The sequence below is a fragment of the Triticum dicoccoides genome, chromosome 6A (assembly GCF_002162155.2).
Source record: "Triticum dicoccoides isolate Atlit2015 ecotype Zavitan chromosome 6A, WEW_v2.0, whole genome shotgun sequence".
Classification (NCBI taxonomy): Eukaryota; Viridiplantae; Streptophyta; class Magnoliopsida; order Poales; family Poaceae; genus Triticum; species Triticum dicoccoides.
Window position 1 is genome coordinate 163,880,378 of NC_041390.1, and position 16,240 is coordinate 163,896,617.

The 16,240-nt window shown below is 50.0% G+C and overlaps 1 protein-coding gene across 1 annotated transcript; it reads right to left on the bottom strand.

Annotated features, from left to right (window-relative positions):
• Nucleotides 1-13,959: 13,959 nt before the first annotated feature.
• Nucleotides 13,960-15,240, bottom strand: LOC119316430 (nicotianamine synthase 1-like). Its single transcript, XM_037590752.1, has one exon. The coding sequence runs from the start codon at nt 15,158-15,160 to the stop codon at nt 14,180-14,182; it is 981 nt and encodes a 326-aa protein (XP_037446649.1). The 5' UTR covers nt 15,161-15,240; the 3' UTR covers nt 13,960-14,179.
• Nucleotides 15,241-16,240: the final 1,000 nt, after the last annotated feature.

The window sequence follows — 16,240 nt, forward strand, 5'->3', positions numbered from 1 at the left end:
CTCTCCTCTCCCTCGCTCTCTCTCTCTCACGGCCGAACACCACCGTGGCCGCCGTTCGCCATAGCCATCGTCTCCGGCCACCCCTCGCTCCCCCGACTAGCTCAGAAGCTCCGCCTCGACTCCCTCTTCCTCCCCACCGCTCCACGGGTCCCCGGAAGCCCTGCATCGCCGCCACGTCGCCGTTCCCCTCTTCGGGCTCCGACCGTCGTCGCCGTCGAATTCACCGTCACCAGCGTGTCCCCGAGCCCGCTAACCATCCCTGCAGCTCCGCGGTGAGCCCCCGGATCGTTTCCCCCTTCTTCCCTGGTCTCTTTCGACCTCTAGGCCCTAGCCCCACCTCGGCCGAGAGCTCCACGCCGCCGGCGATGTCGCCGTCGTGGCCACGGTCGCCGTAGCGCCCAACCAAGCACACCATCGTGCTCCCCACCTCACCAGGAGCACGCAGCACGCACCAACGCCTCCCCAAACCCCCTGCAACACTGATCCCGACCGCACCCGAACTCCGGCCGCCGCAGCCGAGCTCGCCGCCGTCAACTCCGGCCACCCCGAGCCCAACCACCACCACCAATAGCCGCGGCTCAACCTCAGCAACACGTAGATGCCTTCCGCCGTCCAGTTGGTTGCCGGAATGGCAAAAAGCACTTTCGCCGCCGTCTCGGGCCTCGCCGGCGTCATGTCGCCGGTGGGGTTTGACTTGTCCGACCTGGGGTTTGACCCCCCAGGGTCACTGACGCGTGGGCCCTGTCGGCCAGGTGGTTAGGTTAGCGCTAACTACTGTTAGTCCACCCCCCCTGACACTGACAGTGGGCCCCAGCGCCACTAACCCTAATTAGGATTAATTTAATCCTGTTTAACCCCCCCTGTCACTGACGTGTGGGCCCCACACGTCAGGTTTGACCTCAGCCAGCCACAGTTGACCACTGACGTCATGCTGACGTCATGCTGACGCAATAATTATATTTCTAGAATTAAATTAAATCAGGAAATTCCAGAATATTATTTAAACTTCAAAAATTCATAACTTTTATTCTGTAACTCCAAATTGGACAAATTATATATGAAAAATGATCAGAAAAATCCAATCTATCCATCTGTACTATTTTCATGCATGATCAAACAAGTTAAATTGATGTTTTAAGCAGAACAAGAAAAGGCACTTTAAAAGGCCATATTTGAATTTGAAATTTGAATCCTTGATTCAAATTTGTTCAAACACCCCTGGTTTTAGTTGCATTAGCCCAATACACTCATTTTGCCATGTCTCATGCATGCATCATATTGTTGCATACTGTTTGGTAATGCTTGTGTATCGGTGCTCTCTACGGCAGGTTCTGTCCCCGAAGAGTACCCTGATTACCCTAGCGAAGAACCGTATCAGTGCATTGAACCATCAGGCAAGCAACCAACCATTTGATCATATCGATACAATCCCATGTTCTCGCTCCTGCTCTCTTTTACTGCATTAAGACAACGCGATTCAAACTGCTGTGTGCTACGGTAGTTGAACCCATTTCCTCTGCATGACCTGTCATTGCCACAGTAACTAGATGAAACTCACTAGCATGTGTAGGAGTTGATTGAGCCATATGTATGTGTTGTTCCTACCTTGCTATGCCTGCTATGCTTAGAGTCGTGTCAGGTCTGGTTCATCTGGGTGATGGGCTAGAGTGAAATGATTATGTCGGTAATGAGAGTGGTGTGGTGAACACGATTTGGTAAAGGTATCGATGAGAGGCCATGTAGGAGTACATGGTGGGTTGTTTCATTGAAGCCGACCTTAAGCAGTGAGATCTGTATGCGTGATTTAAGATACAGCTACTACCATGCATTGGGCCCTGAAATATGACCCCGCTCGACTTCTTATTCACCCTAGCTCTCTGTCCAGGAGTTGCAAGTAGTTTCTGGTGTTTGTAGCCTACTGGAGGCCGTGGACAGCGCTGACCGTAGGGGTGGGCTGTGATGCGGTAGGTACGTGGCCGGGTGTACCGAATACCCGTTAGGTATCTCGGGAACCCTGTTCACATCGTTCGGGGCCGTATGGGAAACCTCGGCCGGACTCCCTGCGGATGGAACCTGAATAGGCGATAAACCTGGACTAGAGGCTTAAGTGTTTAGGTAGGTCGTGGTCTACACCCACGTCGGCTTTCGCTTGAAGTCTGCCGAGCACATGTCGTGTGCAGACGCTAAGTGGTGGAAACATGTATGAAGAAGTACACCCCTGCAGGGTTATCATAATCTATTCGAATAGCCGCGTCCGCGGTAAAGGACTACTTGGTTGCCTATACAGTTCATAGACAAGTAAATGGGAACTGTTAAAAGCCTCAAGATAAGTGTGAGTGCCGAGGATGGCTCTTCCGTGGGAAGACGGAGGTGGATCCTCGGTAGTGTATTGAAGTGGTGAGTAGTGGACTCGTGTGCGCAAAACCATTTCAAGTTGGAGTATCGTAGGATAGCCTAGCCAAGAGTCAAAGCTGGCTTGCTGCAATAACTCCACCAACCCTTCTTGATACTATGCATGTATGTAGGATCTGATGTAAGTCTTGCTGAGTACCTTTGTACTCATGTTGCTATAATCTACATTTTTACAGAAGACGCTGCAACCCCTTCTGATGGGTTCTATGTAGACGTTGACATCAACGAGTAGGCTAAAGACCCAGGTGGTGACCCTGAGCTTGTGAAGGACCATGTAGTATAGTTAGGCTTTCCAAGCCTCTTTCATTTTACTAGTTGTCTGTACTCAGACAAGCTACTTCCGCTGCTGGTTTGTATGACTGTATGACTTGTATGTGGGGTCGTGAGACCCATACCTTTGTGTATGTTATGTATGGCTCACTGAGCCTTAAATAAAGTACTTGTGTCATAGAGTCATGTTGTGATGCTTCGTTGTATTTGCACATATCGAGCATCTTGTGTGTATGATTGAAATGCTTGGTATGTGTGGGATCTGACTATCTAGTTGTTTATCTTTAGTAGCCTCTCTTACCGGGAAATGTCTCCTAGTGTTACCGCTGAGCCATGGTAGCTTGCTACTGCTCTGGAACACTTAGGCTGGCCGGCATGTGTCCTTCTTCGTTCCTGTGTCTGTCCCTTCGGGGAAATGTCACGCTTTGAGTACCGGAGTCCTGTTAGCCCGCTACAGCCCGGTTTACCGGAGTCCTGCTAGCCCAGTGCTACAGCCCGGACCCACTTGCTGATGACCGACACGTTCGAAGCTGGGTCATGGATGCCTGTCCCTGTAAGTCGGTGCCACTTTGGGTTTACGACTAGTCATGTCAGCCCGGGCTCTTTATCATATGGATGCTAGCGACACTATCATATACGTGAGCCAAAAGGCGCAAACGGTCCCGGGAAAAGGTAAGACGACACCCGTGGGAATACCGTGCGTGAGGCCGCAAAGTGATATGAGGTGTTACCAGCTAGATCGATGTGACATCGAGTCGGGGTCCTGACAGCGTTGGCATCAGAGCCGGACTGCCTGTAGGTTCTCCAAGCCAAACTGGTCGATGTTGAGTCTAGAAATTCTTTAGTTATATGTAGGGGAATTGTTTGTGGGATGGAACGTAAGGCTCTTTTTACTCCTTATACCTTATGATATTCTGATCTGAGTCAGTCCATTCTTCTACCGGGGGATAAGGAATTAGGACCTATTCTCTCTATCAGGATCACGCGTTACTAATCAGTAGTACCTTATAAGTTTGATGGTTACCAGCCTAGTTCAGTTCTACTACCACATTATGTAGTCAGAATGGTTCAGAACTTTGATATGATGATGTTGAGTGTGTATGAAATCCTTTGTCAAATGTCTCAATATCCTTTTTGAGCATTTACAGTTGTTATGCTGCCGAAATTTTGCTAGAAATTCTAACGCCTTTGCATTATAAATATGCTTTCAGATGGCCACTCGCGACCTCAATCAAGTGGTTCGCCTGACTCGATGCCTAGATGTACCCGGCCATACTGCTAAGTTGGTCAGGGTAATGACTGAGGCTGGATACCGCTGGTATCCCGAGTACACGGTCGAAGAGCAATTCCGGGACTTCAATCAAAGCCAGTATCTCTGCACTGTCAGGATATTTCCATCTTATCCTGGATCCACCGAGCCTCTTCACTGCTCCTATGGACTCGGGGTTACTATTGAGATGGCTGTGCAGGACGCCGCCTACTCTATGATGACCATTATGCGAGTCAGATCCGGTATATTTCGGGACTCTGATTTCCGGTATATGCCAGGATCACTTCCGGGAGCACAAGGGTATCTCCAGGCTATCTATGTTGACTCCACTCAGGAGGATTCACGGACTCGCACCACTGCTGAGATGCTCGAGGATAAGGACCGTGAAAATCGGGCCTTAAGGCTAGAGCTCTTCAACACCCGTGCTGACCACTGGGCCACTTTGACTCGGTTCGCACCGGCGGTGCAAGCTGGATATTCAGATATGCGCGATCTCTATCCTGTGAGATCTGCTCTGCCAGACGTGATGGTTTGGCGTGATGTAGGAGGCATCACCCCACCTCGCGGTCCCCGCAGGCCACCGTTTGTTGGTCCAAGGCCTCATCCTAGCCCCTATGGTCCACAAGCTCCGCGAGACCGTCTGTTTCCAGATGATCATGTTGAGCTCCCAGGCTATGGAGGTGACTTCTATGAGGACTACTACGGATCGGTCTGAGTTAGTGGTAGTATCACTAGTTCGCACTAGCTGTGTCGTCTATCGTCCCGCGTGACTCGTGGGATATGACCTAGTTTGTACTCCTTCCGGAGGTGTAGAAAAATAATGTATAGGAGCTTGGAATGCCTCCGATGAGATGTAATCCTCTTTTCACCGTAATAGTACTTTGTTTGGTCTTGTACTAAACTCTGTATGGTGTGTATGACGATGGAATAAAAGAAGCAGTTCTGTTTTTACCATGTCATACGGATGATCATCTTGCATTTCGAGTTATTCCTTGCATTTTTATCCTATGTCGGAATTTTATCATCCTGACTAAATCATTGTCTTGTTTACCTAGGATGGTCAACACGCGCGCTAACCCTGCTTCTCAAGAGCAGGCCGAAGGCAGTGAAGCCAGGGATGCAAATCTGCCTCATCCTCCTTCACTAGCCGAGGTCATGATGGAAGCTGAGAGAAACAAGCGGGAGACAAACCGTTTGTTGGAGCGTATTGAACAGAATACAGCACACCATCAGAGGGCTAACGTGGTGTCACTCAGTGATTTTATCAAATTGCATCCACCCACGTTCCACCACTCCGTCGAGCCTCTCGACGCTAATGACTGGCTTCGCAGTATCTCTCATAAACTGCGTTCCGCGCTGGTAGCGGAGGCTGACAAGGTCACCTTTGCTGCATATCATCTTGAAGGCCCCGCCAGTCTATGGTGGGAGAATTATGGAGCTATGCGCCCAGCGGGCCATGTCACTACTTGGGCTGAATTCAGCGAGGCTTTCCGTGAACATCACATTCCGGAGGGTCTCATGGACCGTAAACGTGAAGAATTTTGCAGTTTCACCCAAGGCCGACTTTCTGTGGATGCTTACAGCAGGGAGTTTGGTAATCTCGCACGATATGCAACCGAGGAAGTGTCTACCGATGCCAAGAAGCAAGCAAGGTTCCGTAAGGGCCTTAGTCCTGAGCTTTGCCGCGACCTCCGTCTGCATGAGTGTACATCTTTCTCGAAACTTGTCAACAAAGCCATCAGTGCTGAAACTGGTCAGACTGACTATGACGCAACACGCAAGCATGGACGTGACATGGGTTCCTCATCCGGTGCTGGTCCTCAGAAGCGCCGCGTGTGGGTACCCAACACCGCCCTGCCACCCAGGTTTACATCGAGGCCATCCTTCCAGGCGCCTCGCCCCGTTCAACAGTCTGCTCCAGCCAAGCCCTATGGGGGTCCAACTAACAATGCTCCTCCACATACCAGTTCCGTGACTTGTTTCAAGTGTGGGGAATCTGGTCACTATATGCGTGAGTGTCCCCAGACCAACCCCAATCAATCTGCTAAAGCTGTTGGCCGTGGCAAGCCGACAGGAAAAATATTCCACGCCAAGCCGGTCACCGCTTCACGTGGCCATGTCAACTGTATCTCTGCCGAAGAAGCTCAAGAGGATCCCAACGTCGTTCTCGGTACGCTTCTTGTTAACTGCCACCCGACATCTGTTCTTTTCGATACAGGAGCCTCTCATTCTTTTATATCCGAAAGTTATGCTCGTTTGCATAACGTTGCATTCTGTGACATGCCATCCACTATGGAAATCTCTACCCCTGGTTCTAGATGGCAGACCTCTAGGGTAAGTTATGGAAATGAAATCCAAGTCAACCGACTTGTTTTCCTCGCGTCTTTGATAGCCCTTAAATCTTCAGATATTAACATCATTCTGGGCATGGACTGGATGTCGGCTCATCATGCCCAAATCGATTGCTTCTCTAGGACTGTTCAACTCACCCATCCTTCGGGAGAAATAGTCAATGTCTTGACCCGAATAGCCAAGCGACAATTATATTCTCTTAACGCCAGCCCTTTGCCAGACCTTGAGGACGTTCCGGTAGTCCGTGACTTCCCGGATGTCTTTCCAGAGGAATTGCCAGGTGTTCCACCTGACAGGGATGTTGAGTTTGTAATAGACCTCATTCCAGGAACCGTTCCGATTGCTAGAAGACCTTATAAGATGGCACCCCTAGAACTAGCCGAGCTTAAGAAACAACTCGATGAGTCCTTGAAAAAGGGTTTCATCCGACCTAGCTCATCTCCGTGGGCTTGCCCCGTCCTATTCGTCAAGAAGAAGGATGGTACGGACCGGATGGTTGTAGATTACCGACCTGTCAACTTGGTCACAATCAAGAACAAATATCCGCTTCCCAGGATCAACGACCTGTACGATCAGCTCGCTGGATCCTTAGTCTTCTCCAAAATGGATTTGAGGTTGGGCTACCATCAAATCAAAATCAGAAACGGGGACATTCCTAAAACGGCCTTTGTTACTCGTTATGGCCAATACGAGTACACCGTCATGTCCTTCGGATTAACCAACGCTCCAGCCACCTTTTCTCGGTTAATGAACTCAATCTTCATGGAGTATTTGGATAAATTCGTCGTGGTTTACCTCGATGATATACTCATCTACTCCAAGAACGAGGAAGAACATGCCGAACATCTAAGGCTAGTGTTGCAAAAACTTCGAGAGCATCGCCTTTATGCCAAATTTTCTAAATGTGAATTCTGGTTGTCAGAAGTGACCTATCTGGGTCATGTAATATCTGGTAAAGGTATTGCTGTTAACCCTGAGCGAGTTCAAGCCGTCCTTAATTGGACTCCACCCGAATCAGTCAAGCAAGTTCGGAGTTTTCTAGGCTTAGCGAGCTATTGTCGTCGCTTTGTCGAGAACTTCTCCAAGGTTGCTAAACCTCTAACCGAGCTCCTCAAGAAAGATAAAAAGTTCGAATGGACTCCACAATGTGAGCACAGCTTTCAGGAACTGAAAAAAACGCCTGACTTCTGCTCCCGTACTGGTACCGCCAGACTTCTCTAAGGACTTTGTTATCTACTGCGATGCCTCGCGACAAGGACTAGGTTGCATCCTCATGCAAGATCGACACGTAATTGCCTACGCTTCACGGCAATTGCACCCACATGAGGAGAATTATCCTACTCATGATCTAGAGCTTGCAGCCGTAGTCTATGCACTTAAGACCTGGCGACATTACCTCCTCGGTAATCGTTGCGAAATATTCACTGATCACCAAAGTCTGAAGTACATCTTCACCCAACCGGATTTGAATCTCAGGCAGAGACGTTGGGTTGAATTGATCACAGACTTCGACTTAGGAATAACCTACACCCCAGGGAAAGCCAACGTCATGGCTGATGCAGTAAGTCGTAAATCTTATTGTAACAATCTGATGTTACAACAAAGTCAACCGCTTCTCCATGAGGAATTTCGGAAGCTTAACCTTCACATTGTTCCTCAAGGATTTCTCTCCACCTTAGTGGCGAAACCTACTCTTACGAATCAAATCATTGCTGCCCAGAAGCGAGATAAGGGAATAGCTAAGATCAAGGAAAACATTGCTAGCGGAGGTGCTAGTTGTTTCTCCACAAATGATCATGGTGTTGTGTACTTTGAGAACCGTCTAGTGGTTCCCAAGAACCGGCATCTACGGCAGTTGATCCTTAAGGAGGCTCATGAATCTCCTCTCACTATTCATCCCGGTAGTACTAAGATGTATCAGGACCTACGCCAGAGGTTCTGGTGGACTAGGATGAAGAGAGAAATTGCTCAGCATATTGCTAACTGCGACGTCTGTCGTCGTGTAAAAGCAGAGCATCAACGGCCTGCTGGCACCCTTCAACCCCTAGCTATTCCTGAATGGAAATGGGATAAAATTGGTATGGATTTCATTACCGGTTTTCCCAGGACCAAGAGAGGGAATAATGCTATCTTTGTCGTTGTCGATCGTCTTTCCAAAGTAGCCCATTTCTTACCTGTTCGTGAGAGTATAACCGCCAGTCAATTGGCAGACTTATACATCTCCCGAATAGTGTCTCTCCATGGTGTTCCTTTGGAAATTAACTCGGATCGAGGAAGTCTTTTCACCTCTCGATTTTGGGAAAGTTTCCAAAATGCTATGGGAACCCGTCTTTCCTTTAGCACCGCTTTCCACCCTCAGTCGAGTGGTCAAGTGGAACGCGTCAACCAAGTTCTAGAAGACATGCTTCGAGCCTCTGTTATCTCATTCGGAATGGACTGGGAGAAGTGCCTTCCGTTCGCCGAATTCGCTTACAACAACAGCTATCAATCTAGCTTGGGTAAAGCCCCTTTTGAAGTTCTCTATGGACGACGATGTCGAACACCCCTTAACTGGTCAGAGACCGGGGAAAGACAATTCTTTGGCCCGGATATGATCCAGGAAGCAGAAGAACAAGTTCGCATCGTTCGTGAAAAGTTGAAAACAGCCCAATCCCGTCAAAAGAGTCAATATGACCGAAAACATAAGGCTATGACTTTCGAGGTTGACGAGAAGGCTTATCTTCGGGTCACCCCTCTGAAGGGAACCCATCGTTTCGGTATCAAAGGCAAATTGGCTCCTCATTACATTGGACCTTTTCGCATTCTCGCCAAACGAGGAGAAGTTGCCTACCAGTTGGAACTACCTCCGCATCTCTCCAGAGTCCACGATGTCTTCCACGTTTCCCAACTCAGGTGTTGCTTCTCGGATCCTATCCGTGAAGTGGACCACGAAACGCTTGATCTCCAGGATAATCTTACATATCGAGAGTACCCCATTCGTATCCTCGATCAGGCCGAGCGTACCACTCGACGCCAGAACATCAAGTTTCTCAAGGTTCAATGGTCGCACCATTCTGAGGATGAAGCAACTTGGGAAAGGGAGGATCGTCTTCGACTCGAGTACCCCGCCTTCTTCCCGGAGGAACCCAAATCTCGGGACGAGATTCTTTTGAGTGGGGGTGAGTTGTCACAACCTAGCTAGTCATGCATTAGAGTGTTGCATCATGTTTACTCTTTCATCAAAAACTTGAAATGGGGATGACAGAACCCCCAGTCCCCTCTGAAACCAACTAGAGTTTACTAAAATAATTTTCAATGAACCTGAAATGCCCTTCTAAAATGCCCATCATTTTTGTCTTGGTTCAGAACCTCTGCCAAAAGTGGTGCACATTTTCCTAGGCCATCTTAGGGTTTTTGAATTAATTCATAAATATTTGAATTTGGGCATTTAAAATTATATAAAACATTTAAATGCTCAAATATCTCCAAACTAAAATGTTTCATGTTGGAAATAATCCAACTATGGGCCAGGAATAGTTTGGTGATTTTTGAACTAGCCTAGGTATTTTATTTAATTCAACAAAGTTGCAGAAGTATTAGAAAAACAGAAAACAGAAAAATATATAAAGGGAGAAGCTTACCTGGGCTCCTCCCTGTGCGGCCCAGCCAGCTGGCTGGCCCAGCCAGCAGCCGGCCCAGCCCACCTCCCTCCTCTGTCGTCTTCGTCCCGACAGAGGGAGGGGAGTGTGGCCGGCGCGCGCGCGCGCCACCGCGCCACGCCACCTGCTCGCCTGCTTGCCTGCCCTCCCCTCCTCGCTCGACGCCCTGGACGACGCCACGCCTCCCCCCTGCTCTCTCTCACTCTCCCCCGGCTCTCCTCTCCTCTCCCTCGCTCTCTCTCTCTCACGGCCGAACACCACCGTCGCCGCCGTTCGCCATAGCCATCGTCTCCGGCCACCCCTCGCTCCCCCGACTAGCTCAGAAGCTCCGCCTCGACTCCCTCTTCCTCCCCACCGCTCCACGGGTCCCCGGAAGCCCTGCATCGCCGCCACGTCGCCGTTCCCCTCTTCGGGCTCCGACCGTTGTCGCCGTCGAATTCACCGTCACCAGCGCGTCCCCGAGCCCGCTAACCATCCCTGCAGCTCCGCGGTGAGCCCCCGGATCGTTTCCCCCTTCTTCCCTGGTCTCTTTCGACCTCTAGGCCCTAGCCCCACCTCGGCCGAGAGCTCCACGCCGCCGGCGATGTCGCCGTCGTGGCCACGGTCGCCGTAGCGCCCAACCAAGCACACCATCGTGCTCCCCACCTCACCAGGAGCACGCAGCACGCACCAACGCCTCCCCAAACCCCCTGCAACACTGATCCCGACCGCACCCGAACTCCGGCCGCCGCAGCCGAGCTCGCCGCCGTCAACTCCGGCCACCCCGAGCCCAACCACCACCACCAATAGCCGCGGCTCAACCTCAGCAACACGTAGATGCCTTCCGCCGTCCAGTTGGTTGCCGGAATGGCAAAAAGCACTTTCGCCGCCGTCTCGGGCCTCGCCGGCGTCATGTCGCCGGTGGGGTTTGACTTGTCCGACCTGGGATTTGACCCCCCAGGGTCACTGACACGTGGGCCCTGTCGGCCAGGTGGTTAGGTTAGCGCTAACTACTGTTAGTCCACCCCCCTGACACTGACAGTGGGCCCCAGCGCCACTAACCCTAATTAGGATTAATTTAATCATGTTTAACCCCCCCTGTCACTGACGTGTGGGCCCCACACGTCAGGTTTGACCTCAGCCAGCCACAGTTGACCACTGACGTCATGCTGACGTCATGCTGACGCAATAATTATATTTCTGGAATTAAATTAAATCAGGAAATTCCAGAATATTATTTAAACTTCAAAAATTCATAACTTTTATTCTGTAACTCCAAATTGGACAAATTATATATGAAAAATGATCAGAAAAATCCAATCTATCCATCTATACTATTTTCATGCATGATCAAACAAGTTAAATTGATGTTTTAAGCAGAACAAGAAAAGGCACTTTAAAAGGCCATATTTGAATTTGAAATTTGAATCCTTGATTCAAATTTGTTCAAACACCCCTGGTTTTAGTTGCATTAGCCCAATACACTCATTTTGCCATGTCTCATGCATGCATCATATTGTTGCATACTGTTTGGTAATGCTTGTGTATCGGTGCTCTCTGCGGCAGGTTCTGTCCCCGAAGAGTACCCTGATTACCCTAGCGAAGAACCGTATCAGTGCATCGAACCATCAGGCAAGCAACCAACCATTTGATCATATCGATACAATCCCATGTTCTCGCTCCTGCTCTCTTTTACTGCATTAAGACAACGCGATTCAAACTGCTGTGTGCTACGGTAGTTGAACCCATTTCCTCTGCATGACCTGTCATTGCCACAGTAACTAGATGAAACCCACTAGCATGTGTAGGAGTTGCTTGAGCCATATGTATGTGTTGTTCCTACCTTGCTATGCCTGCTATGCTTAGAGTCGTGTCAGGTCTGGTTCATCTGGGTGATGGGCTGGAGTGAAATGCTTATGTCGGTAATGAGAGTGGTGTGGTGAACACGATTTGGTAAAGGTATCGATGAAAGGCCATGTAGGAGTACATGGTGGGTTGTTTCATTGAAGCCGACCTTAAGCACTGAGATCTGTATGTGTGATTTAAGAATCAGCTACTACCATGCATTGGGCCCGAAACCAATGGACCCTCTCGGCTTCTTATTCACCCTAGTTCTCCGTCCAGGAGTTGCAAGTAGTTTCTGGTGTTTGTAGCCTACTGGAGGCCGTGGACAGCGCTGACCGTAGGGGTGGGCTGTGATGCGGTAGGTACGTGGCCGGGTGTACCGAATACCCGTTAGGTATCTCGGGAACCCTGTTCACATCGTTCGGGGCCGTATGGGAAACCTCGGCCGGACTCCCTGCGGATGGAACCTGAATAGGCGATAAACCTGGACTGGAGGCTTAGGTGATTAGGTAGGTCGTGGCCGACACCCACATTGGGCTTCCGCTTGAAGGTTGCCGAGTACATGTCGTGTAAACGACGATAAGTGGTGAGAGCGTGTATGAAGAAGTACACCCCTGCAGGGTTAACATGATCTATTCGAATAGCCGCGTCCGCGGTAAAGGACTACTTGGTTGCCTATACAGTTCATAGACAAGTAAATGGAAACTACTAAAAGCCTCAAGATAAGAGTGAGTGCCGAGGATGGCTCTTCCGTAGGAAGACGGAGGTGGATCCTCGGTGGTGTATTGAAGTGGTGAGTAGTGGACTCGTGTGCGCAAAACCATTTCAAGTTGGAGTATCGTAGGATAGCCTAGCCAAGAGTCAAAGCTGGCTTGCTGCAATAACTCCACCAACCCTTCTTGATAACATGCATGTATGTAGGATCTGATGTAAGACTTGCTGAGTACCCTTGTACTCATGTTGCTACAATTTACATTTTTTTTACAGAAGACGCTGCAACCCCTTCTGATGGGTTCTATGTAGATGTTGACATCAACGAGTAGGCTAAAGACCCAGGTGGTGACCCTGAGCTTGTGAAGGACCACGTAGTATAGCTAGGCTTTCCAAGCCTCTTTTATTTTACTAGTTGTCTGTACTCAGACAAGTTACTTCCGCTGCTGGTTTGTATGACTGTATGACTTGTATGTTGGGTCGTGAGACCCGTACCTTTGTGTATGTTATGTATGGCTCCCTGAGCCCTAAATAAAGTACTTGTGTCATAGAGTCATGTTGTGATGCTTCGTTGTATTTGCACATATCGAGCATATTGTGTGTATGATTGAAATGCTTGGTATGTGTGGGATCTGACTATCTAGTTGTTTATCTTTAGTAGCCTCTCTTACCGGGAAATGTCTCCTAGTGTTACCGCTGAGCCATGGTAGCTTGCTACTGCTCTGGAACACTTAGGCTGGCCGGCATGTGTCCTTCTTCGTTCCTGTGTCTGTCCCTTCGGGGAAATGTCACGCTTTGAGTACCGGAGTCCTGTTAGCCCGCTACAGCCCGGTTTACCGGAGTCCTGCTAGCCCAGTGCTACAGCCCGGACCCACTTGCTGATGACCGACACGTTCGAAGCTGGGTCATGGATGCCTGTCCCTGTAAGTCGGTGCCACTTTGGGTTTACGACTAGTCATGTCAGCCCGGGCTCTTTATCATATGGATGCTAGCGACACTATCATATACGTGAGCCAAAAGGCGCAAACGGTCCCGGGAAAAGGTAAGACGACACCCGTGGGAATACCGTGCGTGAGGCCGCAAAGTGATATGAGGTGTTACCAGCTAGATCGATGTGACATCGAGTCGGGGTCCTGACAGCTAATTTATGCAAATTTAACATCCATGTTACCTTCCTGTGTTGATGGAAATTTTTATCAATATATTGTAAAAATGGACGGGCGCGACAAAGCGCGTGATCATGGTCTAGTGTTTACTGGACAGCATGTGGACGATGGTAGAATCTCACGTTCGTCATTTATAGAGGAATTTAATCTAACGGTGATTAGATAGTGTTGTGCATGCATCCTCCAAAGAATCGTCGGCTGCATAGCACTGCTCTTTCTTACTCCCTCCGTCCCATAATATAAGAACGTTTTTGACACTAGTGTAAAAAACGTTCTTATATTATGAGACAAAGGGAGTATTATTTAGCAATTGCAGTTCAAATCACATATTATTTTTCTCTTACATACCATTACTCAAGGTACAAATACAAGTAGTACTACATGTACGTGTGTAAATTAACACCACAACTCCACAAGGCAGAACGCATATCTCTTTCAGGCATAAACATCAAAACACACACAGTAGGAAATTTACCACGATCGCAGGCGACAGAATGACGAGTTGAGGAGAGATGATCAGCACGCACATTTTCAAATCAAAAGGCCAGCTCTTTGGTGGCCAACTCTTCGCTCTTCTCAAGCGCGCTCGCCTCCATCTTGGTGGAGAAGCTGCATGGCGGGCTGACCAGCGGCACCGCGCCCCGTGCTCCGTTCTGCGGCCCACTGAGCTGCGCGTCGACGGCCTTACGGGCGACGATGACAGAGTTGATCACCTCACCTTCGGGGTGGTGCACGGCCAGCACCTCGAACCCGCCCCGCCTGATGTCCTCCGGGTCGACGATGGGGTACAGGAAGCCGCGAGCGCCGTGCGCGCTCCGCACGACCAGGGACGCCCCCTCCACCATGTGCGCGCCCAGGTGGGCTATCACCTTGGCCTTCTCCTCGGCCGCCATGCCGACGAGCGCGGCGAGGAAGACCACGTCGTACGCGCCGAGCTCCTGCGTGAGGTCGGCGACGTCCGCCGTGTGGAACTTCATGCGCGCGCCCACGCCGTCCTCCCTCGCGCCGAACAGCTTCCTGGCGCGCTCGTTGGCCGCGCCGCACAGGTCGTAGTTGTCGAACTGCGCGTCGGGCAGGTGGTGCGCGGCGAGGACGAACGAGCTGAACGGCAGCGGGCCGGAGCCGACGAAGGCGACGCGCGCCGGCGCGATGCCCGGCACGTGGCGCGCCAGCAGCTCGTACTCCAGCCTGCTGAGGTTGACGTAGTTGCTGTAGTAGGGGAAGCGGCCGAGGTGGTCGAGCGGGTTGTCGAAGGTGGCGAGCAGGTCGGCGTAGTGCGCCTCGAGCTTCCCCTCGGCGGCGGAGCAGAGGCGGATGAGCGCCTCCCGCATCGTCTGGTGCTCCGGGCTGAGCTTCGTCACGTCAACGGGGCTCGGCGGGACGCACGCGGTGACGAGGTCGGTGAAGAGCCTGTCGACCTCGGGGGACGGGCTCAGCGACGGCAGCTCGGCGATGGCGGCCTGGAGACCGGCGATCTTCTCGATCAGAGCAGCGACCTCCATCTTCTGGGCATCCATGTTATCGTTGCTTCTTGGTGACCGGAAGAACTCTGGAAGCAGGAGAAAATGTGTGCCGCTGAACGCTGGAGCTGCTCGATGAGTTCTGAAATGGATGCATGGTCGTATATGTATATATAGCAGTGGCGAGACTTGTTGTGCTGTGCGCGATTTCACGCCGGCCTGCAGTTGAGGAAAAAGACGCTTTTTGATTGTGCACGCTTCACGCATCCATGCCCAGGCGGGTTTCATGCCTCTCGACAGACTTTTATAGGCTGTTGGGTACTCTACAAAGGAATCTGTTTGTGCCAATCCTATGGAAAGGTTCATTTGCCTGCGTTTTCACGGGAAAAAAAAAACATCCACCGAAAGCTCTTGTTTGGCACAGGCCAGAGGCAGCACAGTGAAAAGCTGCAGCGCCATGCACCCATTGGGGCCATGGATTGATGTGTACTCATTTCATTCGTAAATACTTGTCATTAAGATGAATAAAAAGAGATGTCGATGATAAGTATTTTCGGACAAAGAAAAAGTACATGTTAAGGACCCACATACACAAGGCAGAACTTAAATTGTTAACCTTTTAAAAATCATAGAGAGGGCCATGTGAATTGGTTTCCTTGGTTCCATTCCCTACGTTCAGAACGTCAACTCTGTGCATTTGTAAAACTTTTCTCTTTCCGATGTTATGCATTTCCGTTCCTTTCCATTTCCTTTGTTTTAGTCAAATTCTATATTTTTCTTCCCTTTGTTCCGAATGCAGCCTTACGTGTTTGAAAATGTACTGTATAATCTTAGAGACTCATGTCGCTATACTGAAGTTGACAATATTATTTATACTAATATATCCATAAAAATTGTGTTCGTCCAGTTTAGGTCCCTCGTGTTGGGATCTCCAAACATGGATAAGGACGGCAAGGTTTAAAATACCGATATTAGATAAGAGCAACTTCAACGGGCCGCCGATCCAAACGGACGGCGTATTTGTCCATTTCTTATCCGTTTGGGTCGGTCGTCCGCCCGACGTCCGCCCAGTTTTGCATTTGGGTTGGCAGTACGCTCAACGCGCCGACTCATTTCATGCCCGCATTCAACTTTTAA